Raw genomic sequence first — 18160 nt, 5'->3', positions numbered from 1 at the left:
GACGGCTGAGCTGCGTGGCATGTTCTTCGTCGCCGAGGACGTGTTCGGCGGGGACACAGCTGGGAGACCCCTTGAGCTGACCTGCTACCGACGAAACCTATGGCAGTGTCTTGGGGAGATTACGCTCCCACGACACATCACACATGTCATTGACGAGCACGGAAACCACATGCCCGTATTCGAATTGTCGGCTTCCATCGGTGCCGTGGAGTCCATTGAGAGTAAAGGGACCGAGATCATATCGATACCCTGGAAGAGCACCAACCCTATGCCGGGCGAGGAAATGAAGGCAACGAGTGCGCCGCCAAATTGCCCGCTCGATCTCAGTACCGGGCAGGAAGTCGACGCGAATCGTGTTACGCTGAACATGTCCTGGAAGAGACTTCAGTTTAAGCACGCGACGGCCAACAACGGAAGACGGAAAGGCTTGCAGCAACATTATGTTGTGCAGATTAACCTCCTCGCAAGACCACAGTCGGGTGATTGGGTCAAGGTTGCGGAGATCGCGTCCAGCCCCGTCATCGTCAGGGGGAGGAGCCCGAGAAATTTTGACAGCAAAAAGGACATACCCCTGACGGGAGAGAAGAAGTCTGGCGCACGGAGCAATTCAGATGCTTCCATGCAGCATAGAGACAGCAACGGGGGGCAGCCGCCACCGCTGCAGAGATTGTCGTCATCTGGGTCCAGTGTTCAGGTATGGTAATAAGCACGATATTCTCTTGTCGTCATCTGACCTTTGATAGTACACCGGCGACTGGCCGACACCACAACCGTTGAAAGAGCAAAACACACAGCACTCGGCAAAGAGGCTAGCCATGTCTCCAGGCATCTCACGGCCACCAATACCGTCCTGGTCCAACGAGCCCAGCAGGTCTATGGGGCACGGATTGCTAGCTAGTAGCAATGCACGGCAGGGAGTGTCCGGCCCAATCAATCTTTCTCTATCCGAAGACGAAAGGAGTCCGAACAGGTCAAGTGCGGAGCTGCAGAGTCCACGGTTTTCAAAGACGGCCGCTGCCACGAGACCGACAGCCAGTCAGAGCCCCAAGGATGACGAGGATATGCTTTATGAATACTTTCCCCTCAGTGTGGACGACTGGTATGTTCCACACTCTGTGATTTGCAGATCCTTCAGCTGACGTCCCTGAACAGGATGCCTCCAGTTGAAGCCGTGTATCGGCCCCACATTGTACACCACACCATTGTGCCTGCTGAGCTCAAGGCTCAGCAGATGCGGAGCAAGATGAAGAGATACTTCACGGCTGAGTCTTGAAGAACAGGGCACATCTTTGTATGGAAGGGTGTCACGATGTATTTTTTGTGGGGAATCTGAGGTTGAGATATCCGGCGCGCCGTGCTCGCATTATCATCTATGTACCATATAAGCTGCTCCTGGCCACAGCCATGCGCTAGGGTTGATGAGAGGAGTGGGACAGGAAAGAGGCCTGAAGCTGAGACGGATGCAGACAGTTGAATACCCATGACTATTGATTTCAAACGCCTACTATTGAACTGTCGCATAGACTAGCTGCCAATTCTCTGGGCTGCAATCCAAGCCACGCAGGGCGGGATCCTCGCTTCACGCGCCACCCAGGGAGAGGAGGCATCGATCTCCCTGATCTCGCATTCTCACAGTCAGGTGAGATGGGATACATGTGCCACTGTCTTCTAATTCGGCGTTGCAGACAAGGCAAATATAAAGTCGTGTATTCATGAATTATGGGGCAGGTCCTTGACTGGCCTTCTTTAATTTGCAAATACATCATACATTGGATATCATTCTGGTCTCTATCAAACTCCGCAAAACGAGTGGGAAGCAATCGTTCCAATTCCAAGCAATCAAATGTTCGTTTTCTCCGCTTCCAGGCGGCAACCTCACGCTCCGACGGCATTCATCCGCAGACCGGGCATCTGCTGCTCCGGGTTCGGCGTCAGACGCCTCGTCAGAGCCGGCTCCGGGATCCTCGACGCCATGCGATCCGGCACGAGGTCGAGATCGGGCGACACGGCGCGGACGTTGGGGTCGAGCGCGGGGCTGTTGGCCCTCAGCAGGGCCGGCGTGACGGGCTGCGGGCGCAGCACGGTGGGGCTTTGAACAGCGTCGACGACGACGGCCGAGTCCCTGCCGCTGCTGGCGGGCGAGGTGGGCGAGGCCGGGTGGACGCGCAGCTCGGCGGGCAGGACCTGCTCGTAGCCGCGCTCGCGGGCGACCTTTTCGATCGACTTGAAGTAGCGGACTGTCTTGACGGCGAGCTCAAGCGTCGCGTCCTCGTCGCAGACGACCATGGCGTGCGGGTGCATCTGCAGCGCCGACAGGGTCCACATGTGGTTGACGCCGGCTTCGATGCAGCGCTGCAGGGCGGGCGCCTTGCGGGCGCCGAGCGCGACGGCAACGACCTCGGCGGCGTCGAGGACGGTGCGCACACCGACGGTCAGGGCGCAACGGGGCACGGCGGCGAGGTCGTCGCCGAAGAAGCGCGCGTTGTCGAGGACCGTGTCATAGGCTAGGGTCTTGACGCGTGTGCGCGAGGCCAACGAGGAGCCTGGCTCGTTGAAGGCGATGTGGCCGTCGGCGCCGATGCCGGCGAGGAAAAGGTCTATGCCGCCAACCGCGCTGATGGCGGCTTCGTAGGCGGTACATTCAGCCTCGAGAGAGGGGGCGTTGCCGTTGAGGATGTGGACGTTGGAGGGGAGAATGTCGATGTGAGAGAAGAGGTTGCGCCACATGAAAGTGTGGTAGCTTTGAGGGTGGTCGCGAGGGATGCCGACATATTCATCCTAAGCAAGTTAGTTGATGTTCTTGGGCATCATCTGGATTTTGTGTGCGATATATGAGACGAGCAGGACGCATGAAGTGAGGCATACTACTCACCATGTTAAATGTGACAACATGTTCGAAAGAGACCTGGATTACCATTAGCCGTGCATATCACGAATGTCGTCTAGGAACACATACCTCGCCAGCCTTGTACTTCTCAACAAGGAGCTTGTACACGCCCATGGGGGTACTCCCGGTAGGGAGACCCATGACGAAGGGCCTCTCGGTACAGGGACCAAACTCCCTGATGCGGTTGACGATGTAGTTGGCGACGTAGGCGGCTGCCGAGTCGGCATCGTCCCTGATGATGAGCCTCATGACGAAGTTTATGAAAGGGGTCTAGCGTGGGGGTAAGGATGTTTGGGGAAGAAAGGAAGCAAGAGGTCTCTTGAGGAGGATCGTCTTGGGAATTGTGTTGCTTAGGAGGGACAGCATAAAAAGTAAAGCTCAACCGTGAGAGGCTTCGCCTTATTAGGGAGAGAGACAAGCTGCCCGGGAGGCAAATCGGAGCAGACGGCCTCTGGGCTGGCTGCGTGGAAGCATGGATACTGCGTAATCGATCGTCTCGTGGCACCGTCATGGCTACAGTCTTGGGAGCCTGTCATCCACGAGTCGAGCATGGAGGTCGCCGCTGTGGGGGTATGGAACGTCACGACGGTATACATGAGGAAGGGTCACGGCATGGGTGCTGGACTGTACAATGACGCTGCCCTGCCCGAGTTCCACCAGGCCGGAACGCTTTGTAGGCGGGGGCAGCCAGTCCGGGGATGGTGTGATCCCCATGTTGCTAGGCCGTTGGCTGACGTTCAACGACTCGGCGGAGACGGGTCACTAGCATTTGGTGAATGCTCTCGCATGCTGAAGGGTACATGCCTCCACGACGACTGATATGGAGCGCCTCAGCTGGTGGTGTGTGCTGTGGTTTGATGACCAGGCGAGCCTCGACTACCATCAACCTTCACGATCGCGAAGATGCCGAAGTCTTGATGTTTTTGTTGTCCGCTGGCCAATCAATCTTCGTGATGGGCCGATGCATGCATAGCGTAACTTCCCACAGGTCAAGGTTCTTCGGAGCGTATGCTGATGCAGGTTGGCTGCACAATGTCAGGATTGCAGTCGAAGCATGTGTGGTACAAACAATAGAGCGGGCCTGGACCCTTGGTTTGATGCCTGCCTCGACGAACGCCTCAGATGCAACGAGCGCCCGGATGAACAAGGATGGCGTTTGCAGCCTCTGGTCGTGGCCATGTGGGTTGGGTGATGAGGCACGGAGTCGAGAGAGGGAACATTGCACCGTCGATCTTGGAGGCTTGGAGTCAGATCTGGGTGGGGCCCGGCGATTATCCGACGCACCAGGCTTATCGGTCAAGGCTAACATTTACAGGCAGGAGCCCACTGAGGGCACAAGCAACGTTACAACCCATAAGAACCGGCGACCAACGACGTCTGTTTCCACCTCGCAACGCCATCCTCAGCTTCTCCAGTTCCCACCAAGCCTCGCCAGAAGCCGACGATCCCACCAAACCTGTGCCCTTTTCTCCGGCTCCGGCATGCGCGCCACCCAGAACGCTCGAGTTCCAGGTCGTGGGCCGCCCGAGAATACACAGTGATGCGAGAGAACGACGGACCATCCCTGCTATTGCGCTCTCGGCATACTGCCTTACATGGCATTGCAAGCACCACAACGGCACCCGCATCGCGTCCCCTCCCCTCCAGAGTGTGAGAGGACCCAAGTGGATCACCAGTCTACCATCTTACCATCTGTCGCCCCATCGCCTGTGCGACGTTGTGAACGGACGGATTGATGGAACGGACGCAGGGAAGCTTCGACTCGACTCGACTCAACTCAACTCGAGGGACCCGTTTCCTCCCTTTCCCAGTGTTCCACTTTCATCTTCGTGTCTTGCCCTGTCTTGCCGTCGTCTTGCTACTTGTTACTCGCTTTGGCTCCAGTCCACCGGCCCATTGGTCCATCCACCTGTCGGTGTTGTGCCGCCCTACCCTTTTCGTCGTCTCTCCATCGAGCCTCCTTCGCCCTGCTGCCGAGAAGCTACCTCGACAGCTGCGAGTGACAGCGACCACGCGGTTCAACTCTCCTGGCCCCTCCACAGTCGGCAGGTTTCATACACCGCACAGCTGTTGGTCGAAGGGTAGAGGAAACCCGACCTAAACGTCGCGATACCATCTGGCGCCAGCGGCCCTGTCGATCCTCAGCCCGTGTCCCACCTACCCGTCGCCCTGCGACGCGCGAGGCGCCATTGTCACCCAGCTGGTACCATCCTGGGTCGAATCGAATGTCATATTCGCTCCGTCACGAAGGTCACACCAAAACACAGGGGACATGGCTTGAGCTCTATTTGGCCTATTTACCCTGCATTCTCTCGTCACTTACATGTCCCACCTGACCCTACATCGAACCTCTTCCTCACCAGAGCACGGTTGCCCCTTGTCATGCAGCCGCTCGTTTCTGCAATGACAACCATCCACCGATCCTTCCTTGCCGCCATTGTCAAGCAGCTTCTGCGCGGCAAGTCTTTGATACAGTCCCTCCTCACCTTCTGGACCACATCATCACACCCCCCCTCCAGCGCCAAGCAGTCCTCAACTTCCTCCTCATCCTCGTCCCAATCAATCTACGAGGGCGGCAAGGTTTCGGCGCCTTATGCCCCTGGCCTCCGACGGTCCACACAAGACTTCCTCAGAGAGGTTGAGGATCTGATCCTTGGGCCCTTGTTAGACGATGGCCTACTCGAGCTCTCTCACGCCCTGAAGACACAGTTTCGGACTAGACTACAGACCGATCCGGCATGCATGCTGCCTTCGTTCAACCACAAGCTTCCGACCGGCTTGGAGAGGGGAAGATACCTCGCGCTCGATGTTGGCGGCTCTACATTGCGAGTTGCTCTGGTGGAGCTGCGTGGCCATGACTACGAGATCAAGGGCAAGGAGACTGAGATTGTCAGCATGAAATCGTTCCGCATCGACAAGACCATCAAGGATCTCGAAGGTCTGGCCTTTTTCGACTGGATGGCTGATAGGATTGTCGAAACACTGGAGAACGAGGAAGAGGGCCGCCGAGCCGAGAAAGACGGCGCGTTACCCATGGCATTGTCCTGGAGTTTCCCTATTGAGTATGTTTCGTTCTCCTCCTGAAAGCCTATGGGCTGGCCACTGACAAATTGTAGACAAACGTCCCTCCGCAGTGGTCGCATCCATGGTATGGGCAAGGGATTCCGCGCCGCCGATGGTCTCCAGGGACAGGATCTCGGTACCGTGATTGAAGCAGCCTGTCGTCGCTCTGGTCTTGTGGCAGAGCTTCTCGTCATTTTGAACGACGGAAATGCTACATTGCTTTCTCGAGCCTACACTCACCCGGCTACGAGATTCGGGCTCATTCTCGGCACCGGCGTTAACATTGCTGCCCATCTTCCTGTGCCCCTCATCGGCGCTGCCAAATTTGGCGAACGACCCCAGGAGTGGTTTGAGGAGGCGCAGAGTGTCATTGTCAACACAGAGCTGGGCATGTTTGGACATGACATCCTATCAATCACACGCTGGGATGCCGACCTCAAAGCAGGACATCCTCGTCCCAACTTTCAACCGCTGGAGCACATGCTCAGCGGCATGTACCTGGGCGAAGTTGCTCGATTCGTGCTTATCGAGGCCATCGCGACAACTGGTGTATTCGGCGGCGTGGTTCCGGAAAACCTTACCGAGCCCTACTCCTTGAGCACCGAGACAATGTCCATGACTGAGAGGTGAGCTGGTTGGCTCTATTGGCATCAATCTACAATACTGACAATCACAGTGACAACGCTACGCTAGAGACAGCTACTGCGGCCTTTGCACAGCGCCATCCTTCATCACACGCACCAACCGCAACTGATCTCGCCTTCTTCCGCGATATCTCCGCCCTCATTTCCCGTCGTTCTGCTGCCATTCTTGCTGCAGCAGTACACGGCATTTGGGATCTCCGTCTCGACGGCGTCCGCGAGACGCTGCCCACGTTGTCGCCCTCGGAAGCTGCCACGGCGGACACAGAGCTCGCCCTCAAGCACACGATGGTGGCCTTCAACGGGAGTGTGCTCGAGAGCTACCCGGGATACCGTGACATGTGCCAGTCTTTTGTAAACGAGCTTCTGGAAGCTAGTGGCAAGTCAGGCCTGAGCATCGATCTCGTCCCGGCAAAGGAGAGCTCGATCATCGGGGCGGGCGTGGCTTTGGCGGCGGTGGTTTGAACATGCAATACGCGTCGTGAAACGGGCAGGACACGTAGTCACGAGCAAAGGAACAAGCGCAACGCAGCATGGAGTTTATAGATTTTTTTGAGCAGATCAGCTAAATGAAGCCTTATGAGATCCGCACTGCGACTGTCACGCTGTATGCCGAAGAATAGGTTTACAAATAATCGTCTTTTGGGTATCAATCTACGTCGTTTCATGTACTGTTCGTATCCGCTTCTCGTGATCCTGGCATGCTGCCCTCAAGAATCATCCTCTATTTCGTCGTCGCTGCCCCGCCTTTCCCTTTTGACGGCTTGCGACCGCCGCCGCGGCGCTTTCGTCTTCATCACTCTCGTCGTCTATCTCCTCAGCGGCAGCAGCCTCTGCTGCCAGCCTCTTCTTCTGGCGCAGGATTTTCCGAAGGATGAGATCGTCGCCGTAAAAGTCCCTGAGTTTGAGTTGCTGTAGAGCCCACGTTAGCGGACTGCTGGCTGGGGAAAAGCCTCCAGAGAAGGACAGGCGATGCTCGCAGGTTGTAGTAGCAAGGAGGTATAAGGCGTAGCCAGCAGGTGTACAGAAGGCATCAGACAGCGAGCAGAACAGGCGAGAGCAACCGAAAAAACGAAGGGAGGACGCCGCGAAACGCAGCAAAAGGGAAAAGAACACGTACCACATTGCAGCCCGTCGTGGGACACGTCCTCTCCTGGTTCCGCGACTCGGCAAACCACGCCTGGATGCTCTCCTTCTGGAACGTGTGGCTGCCACTTGTTGTTTGCTGAACCGGCTGCGTCAGCGGGCTGCAAGCGACAGCGGGGCAGATGAAGCTGTGGATCTCGCCTTTCGATGATGAGATCTTTCGTCTTTCTCCGTCCGCCGTCGCCGTCGTTGCCGTCGGCGGCCGCGCCCCCGCACCGCCCCGGGGCCGAGGGCGACGGGGTTTGGCGTCGCGGTCGAAACCAGCGCGCCGGGATCCGGCAGCCGGCACGTTCTGGTCGCCGAGCCGTGGGCGTCGTGCCAGAACCTTTTGAAGGCGGCGTAGTCGTTGTTGAAGGGGTAGCGCTCGTACGGCGGGCAGCGCGGCGTAGGCCTGCGCCTTTGTTCCGCGCGCACGCCCTGTAGGATGTCGTGGATGGGGGTCCGCGGGGCGGCGGGCAGGTCGGGCTCGGCGCCGTTCGTTCGTCACCGTCAAAGTGGGCGTCCTGGGTGGAGGTGTCGGCAGCGGGCGCCGCCGCGGCGGTCGCGGAGGCGCTGGGCGCGCGTCGGGAAGGACTGGATGTGGTCGGCCGTCGCGGCGATGGCGTCCTTTTCGTCTTGGGCCGCGGCCTTGCGGTCGACGAGGTCGCGCACGGCGGCTTCCGACTCGGTCGTCAGCGCGGCAACCTCGGCTTGGAACTCGGCGATCCAGGCCTCGAGATGGAGATCGGCGGGCGTCTTTTCTGCGCCGCGGGCGGCCCGCTTGGCGAGGGTCGTTTGCAGGTCGCCCTGGCGCTCGGCGAGGCGGTCGTTTGCGGCGGCGACATTGCGGCCCAGCAGGGTCGTGGCTTTGCGGATGTGTTCTTCATATCGGCGGGAGTCACGTCCAGTGGCAAGAGCGTTGAGGGAGCGGGCTACGTTGTCGGAGAGAGTGAGTTCGAGGGGTTCGTAGGGCGGCAGGTCGTTTGGGTCTTCGGAGGGTGCCCTAGGCCTGGCGCGGCGTGTGGCAGACATAGCGTTGCGATAAATGGCAGGTTCAAGATGTGCCGCAATGTGTCTGTTGTTCGCAGGATCGTGATGGGTGGCGTGGTGACGGTGACGGTGGTGTTGGGAAAGGCCAGTCAAGAGGAAACGCGGTAGAGACGCGTCTCGGTCAATCGGTGTGGTGGGGGATCATCGTGCGGGGCTGCTTCATGTGAGGCAGGCTGCCGGGGAGGGTGTCTCTTTCTGGCGATACTTTTGGCAACTGAACAAAGCACCGTTTAGGAGAAGCATGATTTGGGAAACAACGCCTACATCGAGATCAAAACCTTCCCTTGTTGGTATTCGAGAGGCTCTTTTCAGTTGCCCTGCAACCGCTTCTTGGTGGTGTCTAGCTAAGTACATCCAGTGGCTGAAGAATTGATGCTACAGCACAGGCCTGCAATGACGCTCCTCTGCACATCCAGCATCTTGATGAGAATCTAGCAATGAATATCCAGCGATGAACATCCAGTGATGAACATCCAGTGATGAACATCCAGTGATGAACATCCAGTGATGAACATCCAGCATCTTCATGGATAAGGCGGAACAGCAAGCTGACTTCAGTCGCATCGTGATCCACGCCCAGAAGTCTCATGTCTTTCCCTTCGTCCTCTGAACATCAGCACCAGCCAATGGTTGTCTTTGGCCGCCTCTCGATGCCACGCCATGTGCCGTGTCGTCAGAATGAGCTGATAGATTTGAGGAGTCGAGAACTTAACGAGCCTGTAGGGGCCCTTGTCAATTCGCTACTTGGCGTCTTGACAATAGGCCAGCAGTTGGTAAGGGAAACGAAACAAGGCGACTCCCGATATGACGAGGCGCGAACCATGTCGATCAGCATTGGAGCAAGCGATCGCCCCGAGCAAAAAGATTTCAGATCGGGGAGCTGGAAGCTCAGCCGCTCGGTTCGCCAACCGATCCTACGACTGTGCAGTGGCAGAGACAGAGACAGAGCTCCCCCCTCCTGAGCGCCTCGTCTCACCTTTTCGGACCACCCCCCCTGACGCATGAATGGATGCAGCAAGCGCAAGAATACGATAGGAAAGATGCAGCATCTCGATGTCTGGACAGAATGGGAAATGGTGGCAGGGATGAATGACAGAGACAAGCAAGACAAGGTGGCTGACAGGTCGGGGTGACGGCAGCGCCACCAGTGGTCAGATGCCGATTGGCCTTCTCCCGCTCGATGTCGCCCCGCACCTCCCCCATTCGGACAAGCGTCGACAGGCACGTCCCCCTCCGATGCCGATGGCTAGACCACATCTCAAGATCGATGCAGGCATTTCTCGCACCAACCTTCGTCGCCCATCGGAGGGGTCTGTCTACCATCGGCCGAAGCTCCATCATCATCGTGATACGGCTTTCGATGTTCGGCACGACTTGGGCGAAATGGGGAAATTTATGGTCTGAGACCCCCTTCAAACTGCGACATCTGCCAACCCCACCATTCGACTCATAGATCGCGACTGACGAATCCCGATTCCCCATGTACTGCTGTTCGTGGTTGACCCCCAGCGGTTCTGATCCCTCGCACCGACCAACGCCTTGCTTGCTCCGAGAAAAGATCCCCACCCCTAGGGCCCTCTTGGCGCCGTTTCTGTTCGACGACGATGGCGGCCCTGACAGTCTTGTTGCCACCAAGGTGTACGACCATGCCGTGACTACGTCCCCAATGATGAGATCTCTGCCTGGAGCAGCCTGGAGCAGACAGCTTACGCTGCGATTGCTTACACTGACCGTGTAGAGAGGCAGTGAGACCCAGAGGCCTTGCATAGATAGGCCTTTGATCGCACTCCAACACGCCGATGCAAACGAGAGCCCGTCCGCTGGCAGACCACCGGCTCAGTCCCAGCCGGACCCTCGTTAGCCTCAGGGCCCTAGCCCACTTTTTGTGTTGGCGTCTACCGCCTTCGATCAAGTCCCGATCGCGACCCCTACCTCTTGGTTCCCGCGATCAGGCCAACGAAATGCCGTGTCATCGCCTTTTACTAAGTATCCCTCGGCTGGGGCCAGCCAGCATCAATTGTCTGCTGGGCCCCTCATTAATATCCCGGCCTGTCATTACGTCCATGTCAGCGTCAGATCGCATTGTCTCATCAGTTTTCTGTCCATCGAGCCACCCAACTATCAATCCCGTGCTCCCACCTCCCATCCCGCCAGATCTTTACCCGCTCCTTCAGAGACTCCTCATCAGTCCGTCTCGCTCGCTCGCTCGCTCGGCAGATTCGCTTCCCGATCAACACGCTGACCAAGAACGACGCGCACGCCTGTTCAGCAACGCCCACCCAACCTGCAAATGCGCTACGGTCACCTGTGTCAGTGAAGTGATAAAGCGCACAAGCAGGCCAAGGCGACGTCCATCAGGACCGTCGAACCGCGCCGCCCCTCCCGACAACCCCGGCTCTGTGCACCCAACGACTTACGCCTGCCCGCACCCCTTTCGTCACCTGCATATCAGACACAGCACCCTTGTCGCCCTCGCCTGGCCTGAACGGGAGCCTACACCTGCGACGAAGCGTATATCATATCAACTTCGCGCTTGATAATTCACGAGCTTCCCAACATGTCTGCCTCGGTCAAAACGCAACTTCCAGTCATTCCCCGCAGCCACACACACGCCATCTCGAAGCGGTCCGCCCAGAGGCCGAAAGCACGCCCTGATCGATTCGCCAATATGAACCCCTGGGAAACCTGCGCCCTACAGGTTAGTCTCTCTCTCGGCGAGCTTTGCCGTCTTGAATGGCAGCGACTAACAAGCCGAAAGTACCATTTCCCCGAGCCAGCCGGCAATGATGACCAACATCCTACCCTCACGCAGCGTCAGCGTCCCGAAAACGCAGACCCCGTCATGTATCCCGGTCTCTACTGTCCCAGCGGATTTGACATGATGAGCATCCTTGTATGTCCTGGCGCTGTTTACTCCAGTCGTCCATTTGGCTGACAAACCTCGCAGTTCCGTGTCATGGGTCGGTCCTCACCCAAGGTCGAACTCGGCCCTATCGATTGCTCAGTCGCCCTCGTCCTCTGCGATCTCGCCCAGCCTGATTGTCCTATCGTCTACGCATCAGAAGCCTTTACCTTCCTTACCGGGTACTCCAATGCCGAGATCCTCGGACGCAACTGTCGTTTCCTGCAAGCACCCGGCGGAAAGGTCAGCCGATCTTCTCCTCGCAAGTATGTCGACGACAGGATGGTCAAGCAGATGCGCAAGGCTGTGGAGAAGAACGACGAGGTCCAACTCGAGGTCCAAAACTTCCGCAAGGACGGCTCGCCGTTCATGAACATCTTGACGATGATCCCTGTCACCTGGGACAGCGAAGACTATCGCTACAGCGTTGGCTTTCAAGTTTCGCGCGACGAGTGAACAGGCGTTCATCTCTGGCATTCGAAACATCCATCCTTCCGAAAACGATACGATTTCCAAGGGCAACACCTTCTATCATGACGACAACGAACCAATTTCGCCCTCCACTAACCACTTTTGATGAACATATAAGTCAGCATCGGACATGATTTTCGAGAAAGTTATCTGCTTTTAGGCATCAGCGATACCCAAAAACACAAGCCAGGCGTTTTTCTTTTTCACTTCACACACGTGTACTTTCCCTCCCATCGTTATCAGACCTACAAGCCTGGCCAGCGATGGGTCAACAAGCATTATTTCGGCGTAGTGATTTATTCTTTGGGTCTTGCATTGGTCACTATTAGGTGTAGAAGAAGATACCCATAGTCCTCATTGGAGGCAGCGTTTCCTGTTCATAGTGGATGAAACTTGACACGGTTCTGGATAGGTGTCTGGAGCAACAGCCATAGGGCTGACATTTCTATTGACTATTGAATTATCGGACACGAAATCTGAACTTCGATGATCCCGACATGCGAGTGTACATGAAGCCTGATGCTTGGCCTGACACTCATAAGAAAGTAACAGTACTGCCTGGTACTTCATTTACCGCTAATTGAATCTCACCCGCCTAAGCCAAACGAACACAGACAGTGTGTGCTTGGTGGCAGGAGTAACGATCATTTGGAGTTGCAATCTTCCGGACCATCATCACTCTCTTAGTAGGTCCACGTAAATGACATCGGCCAGCCACCTAGAAATTTGTTGACTTGGCAGTGTTTCTTTTGGGGACTGGGATAGCAAGGTGAAAGGCGGCAATCCCCAATGGAGATCCGGCTCTGATGTCAGAGGGTTTCGTACTACAAAGGCCAAGCACAAGAGGCAGCCAGGTCCCGCACATCTGAGCCATAGTCTTGGTTTCAACCTCTGTCACACAGGCAGCCTACCCCATCATTGATCCTCTCAATTGTACCTCATGTATTCGTGTTGCGCCTCTCATCTGCTACCCTATCTTTGATCCACCCCACAAACACTCTATTTCAGGGGGTCCGCGTCTGAGGACCTGCGATTACCAAGATGCCTCTGCGCGGCCCGGTTTCCGTAACGGCATACAAGAAATCCACGGCCGAGATTGTTCAGATCGGACTCATGACGGGCTACATCTACGAGGACGGGTCACACACAGACACGCGCGTCGGGTGCGCGACTCTCGAGATCCCGCCCGGGGTCAAGGGGCCGCCGATGCACTGGCATCGGTTCCACGATGAGCTCTTCTTCATCGTCAAAGGTGAGTACGTGCGTGCATGACTTTGAAAAGTGCGATTGCCATTTCTAGGTCGTCTCAGGGCAAACGGTGCTCGAAGCGGTGGCTAATGACGTAGGCACGGTGCGTTTCTCCACGCCAGAGGGGGACACTGACCTTCAGGCCGGCGAACTCATGGTCGTGCCGCCGCGGGCGGTGCACACGTTCTCGAACCCTTCGGTGACGGAGGGGGCCGAGTTCTACATGACTGCCACTCCCGGTGAGATTTCTCCTCTGTGGAGATGAATAGGCTTGTGTGTCTGATGTGAATAGGGTACTATATTGACTGTGAGTCGTCAAGTAGCTCGAGAGGATAAATACTGACACCGCAGATTTCCGAATGTTGGGCAAGATCACGACGGACAAGGCAAAGCTCACACCGGCGGAGACGGAGCATTTGATGGCACTCTTTGGCACGTTCCCGCCCGAGGTTGAGTCGGAGCCCTAGCTTGGTATTTTGACAGCACATTCAGGGCAATGCAAATCCAAAGTGACAAGGTGCATAAACTGCTACATGATGCGTAACTAAGTTGTAACGACTGGCGCTGCATCGTAGTTCAAATCAAGATTGTTTCCGTATACGCCCTGATCTCCTTCGTCCCAGATCATCTTCATTCGTTGATGCCTCGACCCGCGTGGTCTCTTGTTTCACCCTTGGCTTTGACGATGCTAGAGCAGCCTTGCTCGGCTTGGCTGTCTTCTTCAGCTTCTTCAGGGGTGATGTCTCCGTAGCACCGTCATCATCTTCGACCTTGACCTTGGAAGCCGCTCTTGCCACGCGCTGCTTCTTCGCTGGAGGTTTTTCATCCTCGTCGCTTGACTCGACTTCTTGGACGGTCTTCCTGCCCTTGAGTTTGGCTGTCGTCGTCTTGGCTGTAAGCTTTGCGTCTATCGGCTCTTCCTTGGCCGAAGGCACCACGCGACCCGTCTTCTTCTGCCTGCTCGGCGCGTAGCAGCTCGTGCGCCCGCCGACCGTGATGAAAGCCAGCTTCTCGCCATTTGGAAGCTTGCTCACGGCGTCCTTGCCGCCCTTGCCCCATCGATACTTGAACAGCCAGTCTTCGGGGAACTCATCCGAATCACCGAGCTTGTCCACGGCCGTCTGACACACGTACCGCACCTTCTCGTAGATGGCCTTGATCTCGCGGTCGCTAAAGTCGTCGCAGTACTGCTCAGGATGCACATTGGCCTGGTACAGCACCTCGTCCGCCACCCAGTTTCCGATGCCGCTGATGTGCGTCTGGTCCAGCAGCAGGGCTTTGATGGGAACGTGCCGCGACGTCATCTTGGAGCGCATGTACTCTTCTGTGAAGATGGCGGCGTCGACGACAGGGTCGGGGCCGTTCTCCACGAGGGGCGTGTGCTTGCGGATGTCGTCCCCAGGACAGTCGACGAGGCGCACGCGGCCGAAGCGACGGGGGTCGGTAAAGGCGACTTCGACCTTGGGGGTGCCCTCGGTCTCGAGGCGGAATTTCCAGTACTTTGGCGGCCAGAGGTCTGCTTCCTCTGGTTTCATCTTCTTGTAGTAATTTGTGTAGGCTGTCTTGTCACCCTTGATGTGGACCCAGCCTGGATACTGTAAGTGCTGCCCCGCAAGAAAGGCTCGTGTTCACGTACCTGTCATGCCAAGGTGCATCACAGCGTGCGGAGGTTGGTCAAAGGTCAACCTGATAAGGTCAGATGAGAGGCTGGGCAGCAGTTATGGCCGTGGCGAGAATACCAGAAATATTTGCCCTGACTTCCGGCAGACATGACCTTTCTTCCCTGGACGGCCTTTTCGAAGGCTGGCCCACTGGTGCCAACCTTGCCGAAGACTTTGTCATCTTCAGGGGCCGTAGCTTTGGCGATGGTCCTGCCAACAAGATGGTGGCGGAGGAAATGCACACACCGCGCGACTGTCCTGTGTCAGTGCAAGCCTCATTAAACACTCGTGGCCACGGCGCACCTTCAGCTATTTCGGGCATCTTGAGGCTCGTGAAAGAGATAGTGGCATGAGAGACCGCGTCAGAGGGGAGCCTCAGTCACGACGCGCCCTTGGGGCTGGGATAATGACGACAGGCAGCAACGAGCCAAACGCGTGGTCACGGGACCCTCTCGTCACCGACCACATGTCTGCAGCTGGTCCAAGCTCTTTGCTTCCGTTCATGGCCCGTGCACCAATGGCCCGGAGATGTTCCAGAGTGCCCCCACCTCAAATTCGAATCGCAGACCTCAAAAAGTTGGGCGCAGAAAATTCCCTTCACTTTCTTCCCATCCTTCCACCACCACCAACAACCACCACGATAACAGCCTTGCCTGCAATCGTAAGTCTCAGCCTTTCTCGGCTCGCGCGTCGCTTCACGGAGTGGGCGCGTGTCTTCTCTTTCTCACTCATCTGCTATCTGATGATTACCCAAACCCAATTCAAACTAGAGTCTTTGACCAAATGGAATGAAACTACAGTTTTTGCACGTCAGTCTGACAATGCAGCTCAATTTTCTGTTAATCAGCATGCGCGGCCAAGACCTGACGCTAACCCGCATCACAGGTGTTTACTTGCACTGCATATGCTATGGCTGTTGTGTGGTTCGCTTGACGGTCGCTGGTTGGGCTAGTGCCTTGGCCTGCGACCTCGAGCACTGTTTACAAAGGTTAGCAACCCCATCCATTCTTGCTGTTGCCAGCCCCACCCCCTCGAACAATATGATGAACATTTTTCATACTACGTATGTTGGAATTACCGACTGAGTACACCTTGAAGAAAAAAACGGCTGTTTCTGATCGTTCTTACCATTCTGGCTGGCTTGATATCATGCTTCTGCACATGCAAGATGCTAACTCGCTCAAGAAGATTCCTAGACAAGGTACATACCGATCCCGCTTGCTCCTTTCCACCCAGCACCAATATGATGAAGCGGCACTGGGCTCCGAGAGTACCTAATGGGCTCGACCATGAGCGACACGCCTCTTTGCGGCAGGCCTAGAAAACCTCGCCCACTGATTTCATGTCGATCCGGCAAAACTTTTCGTCGTATCAATGCGAATTTGGACTGACAAGGAACAGTGTCAGGGTCTTCAGATTGCTTCCCTTGTGACGTGTTGCGCTTCAATGCGCGTCACACGGTGACTGCTCACTAATGGTAAGCCAATTTTTTTTTCTTTCCAAATTCCTCGCTTCCTGATGAACACAGATGACGAGTCCTACACGGTTTTACCGATGCGGACAACCTATTTTTATACCATTCATGCCTTACTGAACTGCAATTTCTCAAAAAACTTTCTTCAAGCTCGAGAAGAACCTCGCTAACCAGCACTAAAGATCCTCCAGCCAACATGGCCCTTTTTCATGACTTGGTATGTCACACAGCGCCTTGCCTCAGCACCCCAGTCCCGTTCAAGTGATGAACGCAAAAACACAAGACAAGCATATGTCAGAGCCCGTGACACGGCGTTTGATCGATACCTGTTTACATTTTCCTGATCCCGACCGCTTCAGTCATCAGTCTTCTGCTCCACACATGGGGGAACACGACTGACTCGAGAAGATCTGGTAGGCTGGCAAACCTCAACTCTGACATGCAGCAATTTGCGTATGTCGGCAATTCATCAGGTTCGTTGCCTGTGTTTTCTTTCTTTGCTCCTTCCTTCCCAGCCCCTTACATGATGACTCAATTTTTATCACGACGGTCTCCATAGCCTTAGTTGCATTGATGAGACTGCCTTTGACATGGCACCCATACTGAAATCGGCTTTCCTCAACTATTATTTTCGATCTCAATTACACGGATTCGAAAAAGTTGCTGACTGTCCTCAAAAATAGGTCCATTCGGTTGCTTCAACTTGGAATATTATCATAAATAGTTTACTCTTGTCTTTATCAATACGAAGTAATAATACCCATTGAATACTCTCGCCAAATTATACGCTTTTTGTGATCATGTGCTTTTCCCATAGTATCCTTCGTGTTTTTCAAATACCCATGAATATCAGAGAGTTTAAGGGTATCGAACAACCAAATCAATCGCGTGCGTATGTGCCGAAGCGCCTATCAATCCCGCCCCGAACGCCAGTTCTACCCGCAATACATGTGGGCATATTACAACGTCCCTATCCAGAACAGCGTACAAGAAACTGCAACGACCATGGCCATCACACTCCCCCTCGGGTCGCGGCTCGCAACGTCCCCATTGCGGGGTGTCGACGTGGCCGTGAACAAGCCCGTCAGCGTCTGCGTCGCCGACGTCGCGGCCCCCGCCTCGACGCTGCTCGTCGTCGTCCGCGTCGCGAGCGGCCAGTCGCCCTCGCTCGCGTACAGCACGCCATTGATGATGACGCCCTCGTCCTTGCGCAGCATCTCGACCTCGTCGTCGGAGCACGTGCTCGGCACGGCGCGCAGCCAGCATGTCGGTGCCGGCGCTGCGGGCAGCTTGTCCCTGTGCTTGTCGGCCTTGGCGTCGCCCGTTGTGGCGTACGCGGCCAGGTCGACGGCATCGCCGGTGGAGAGGGACGTGCCCATGACGATGCGCGCAAAGATCTGAAATGCCGTCTCGGGCTGGAAGGCGGGCACGGCGTGGCCGGCCTGGTAGACGCGGCTGAAGGAGAGGTTGCCGTACTGGCGGACGACGCCGCCAATGTACGAGTCGTTGACGATGATGGGCGCGTAGCCAGCCTCTGTGAAGAGCTGGCCGTAGGGCGCCCGGGCCTGCCAGGCCAGCGCGTTGGCCGTCGCCTCGCCGCCGCGCCAGTTGCAGATGTAGTCGCGGTCGCCGTAGACG

The 18160-nt window shown here is 56.3% G+C and overlaps 9 protein-coding genes across 9 annotated transcripts in view; 5 read left to right on the top strand and 4 right to left on the bottom strand.

Moving 5' to 3' along the window:
- Window positions 1-169: 169 nt before the first annotated feature.
- On the top strand, window positions 170-1498 carry VDBG_08003 (phosphate-non-repressible acid phosphatase; the record flags this gene model as incomplete). The annotated part of the gene is made up of 3 exons (XM_003001698.1): window positions 170-694; window positions 744-1099; window positions 1153-1498. 3 exons carry the CDS (start codon window positions 170-172, stop codon window positions 1271-1273), a joined length of 1002 nt encoding a protein of 333 aa, XP_003001744.1.
- Window positions 1499-1875: 377 nt separating this feature from the next.
- On the bottom strand, window positions 1876-3136 carry VDBG_08002 (glucosamine-6-phosphate isomerase; the record flags this gene model as incomplete). The annotated part of the gene is made up of 3 exons (XM_003001697.1): window positions 1876-2778; window positions 2873-2905; window positions 2957-3136. 3 exons carry the CDS (start codon window positions 3134-3136, stop codon window positions 1876-1878), a joined length of 1116 nt encoding a protein of 371 aa, XP_003001743.1.
- A 300-nt stretch (window positions 3137-3436) lies between these two features.
- Window positions 3437-4428, top strand: VDBG_08001 (predicted protein; the record flags this gene model as incomplete). Its single annotated transcript, XM_003001696.1, has 4 exons — window positions 3437-3683; window positions 3722-3893; window positions 4010-4066; window positions 4203-4428. The coding sequence occupies 4 exons, from the start codon at window positions 3437-3439 to the stop codon at window positions 4426-4428; spliced, it is 702 nt and encodes a 233-aa protein (XP_003001742.1).
- A 419-nt stretch (window positions 4429-4847) lies between these two features.
- On the top strand, window positions 4848-7056 carry VDBG_08000 (hexokinase-1; the record flags this gene model as incomplete). The annotated part of the gene is made up of 3 exons (XM_003001695.1): window positions 4848-5949; window positions 6022-6576; window positions 6627-7056. 3 exons carry the CDS (start codon window positions 5291-5293, stop codon window positions 7054-7056), a joined length of 1644 nt encoding a protein of 547 aa, XP_003001741.1.
- Window positions 7057-7308: 252 nt separating this feature from the next.
- Window positions 7309-8748, bottom strand: VDBG_07999 (conserved hypothetical protein; the record flags this gene model as incomplete). Its single annotated transcript, XM_003001694.1, has 3 exons — window positions 7309-7503; window positions 7712-8240; window positions 8312-8748. The coding sequence occupies 3 exons, from the start codon at window positions 8746-8748 to the stop codon at window positions 7309-7311; spliced, it is 1161 nt and encodes a 386-aa protein (XP_003001740.1).
- A 2686-nt stretch (window positions 8749-11434) lies between these two features.
- Window positions 11435-12124, top strand: VDBG_07998 (vivid PAS protein VVD; the record flags this gene model as incomplete). The annotated part of the gene is made up of 2 exons (XM_003001693.1): window positions 11435-11659; window positions 11714-12124. 2 exons carry the CDS (start codon window positions 11435-11437, stop codon window positions 12122-12124), a joined length of 636 nt encoding a protein of 211 aa, XP_003001739.1.
- Window positions 12125-13180: 1056 nt separating this feature from the next.
- VDBG_07997 (conserved hypothetical protein) lies at window positions 13181-13854 on the top strand (the record flags this gene model as incomplete). Its single annotated transcript, XM_003001692.1, has 4 exons — window positions 13181-13391; window positions 13486-13626; window positions 13680-13706; window positions 13739-13854. The coding sequence occupies 4 exons, from the start codon at window positions 13181-13183 to the stop codon at window positions 13852-13854; spliced, it is 495 nt and encodes a 164-aa protein (XP_003001738.1).
- A 114-nt stretch (window positions 13855-13968) lies between these two features.
- On the bottom strand, window positions 13969-15370 carry VDBG_07996 (formamidopyrimidine-DNA glycosylase; the record flags this gene model as incomplete). The annotated part of the gene is made up of 3 exons (XM_003001691.1): window positions 13969-14982; window positions 15162-15301; window positions 15352-15370. 3 exons carry the CDS (start codon window positions 15368-15370, stop codon window positions 13969-13971), a joined length of 1173 nt encoding a protein of 390 aa, XP_003001737.1.
- Window positions 15371-17481: 2111 nt separating this feature from the next.
- The window catches only part of VDBG_07995 (carboxypeptidase S1), a gene marked incomplete at both ends in the record, with an annotated part of 2187 nt that continues 1508 nt past the window's right edge, over window positions 17482-18160 (bottom strand). Inside the window, one exon of the mRNA XM_003001690.1 lies at window positions 17482-18056. Within this exon, the coding sequence (XP_003001736.1) occupies window positions 17482-18056 (575 nt within the window). The remainder of the gene's footprint in view (window positions 18057-18160) is intronic.

This window comes from Verticillium alfalfae, genomic scaffold, assembly GCF_000150825.1.
Source record: "Verticillium alfalfae VaMs.102 supercont1.11 genomic scaffold, whole genome shotgun sequence".
NCBI classification, from domain to species: Eukaryota; Fungi; Ascomycota; class Sordariomycetes; order Glomerellales; family Plectosphaerellaceae; genus Verticillium; species Verticillium alfalfae.
This window is presented reverse-complemented; position numbering and strand designations above follow the sequence as displayed.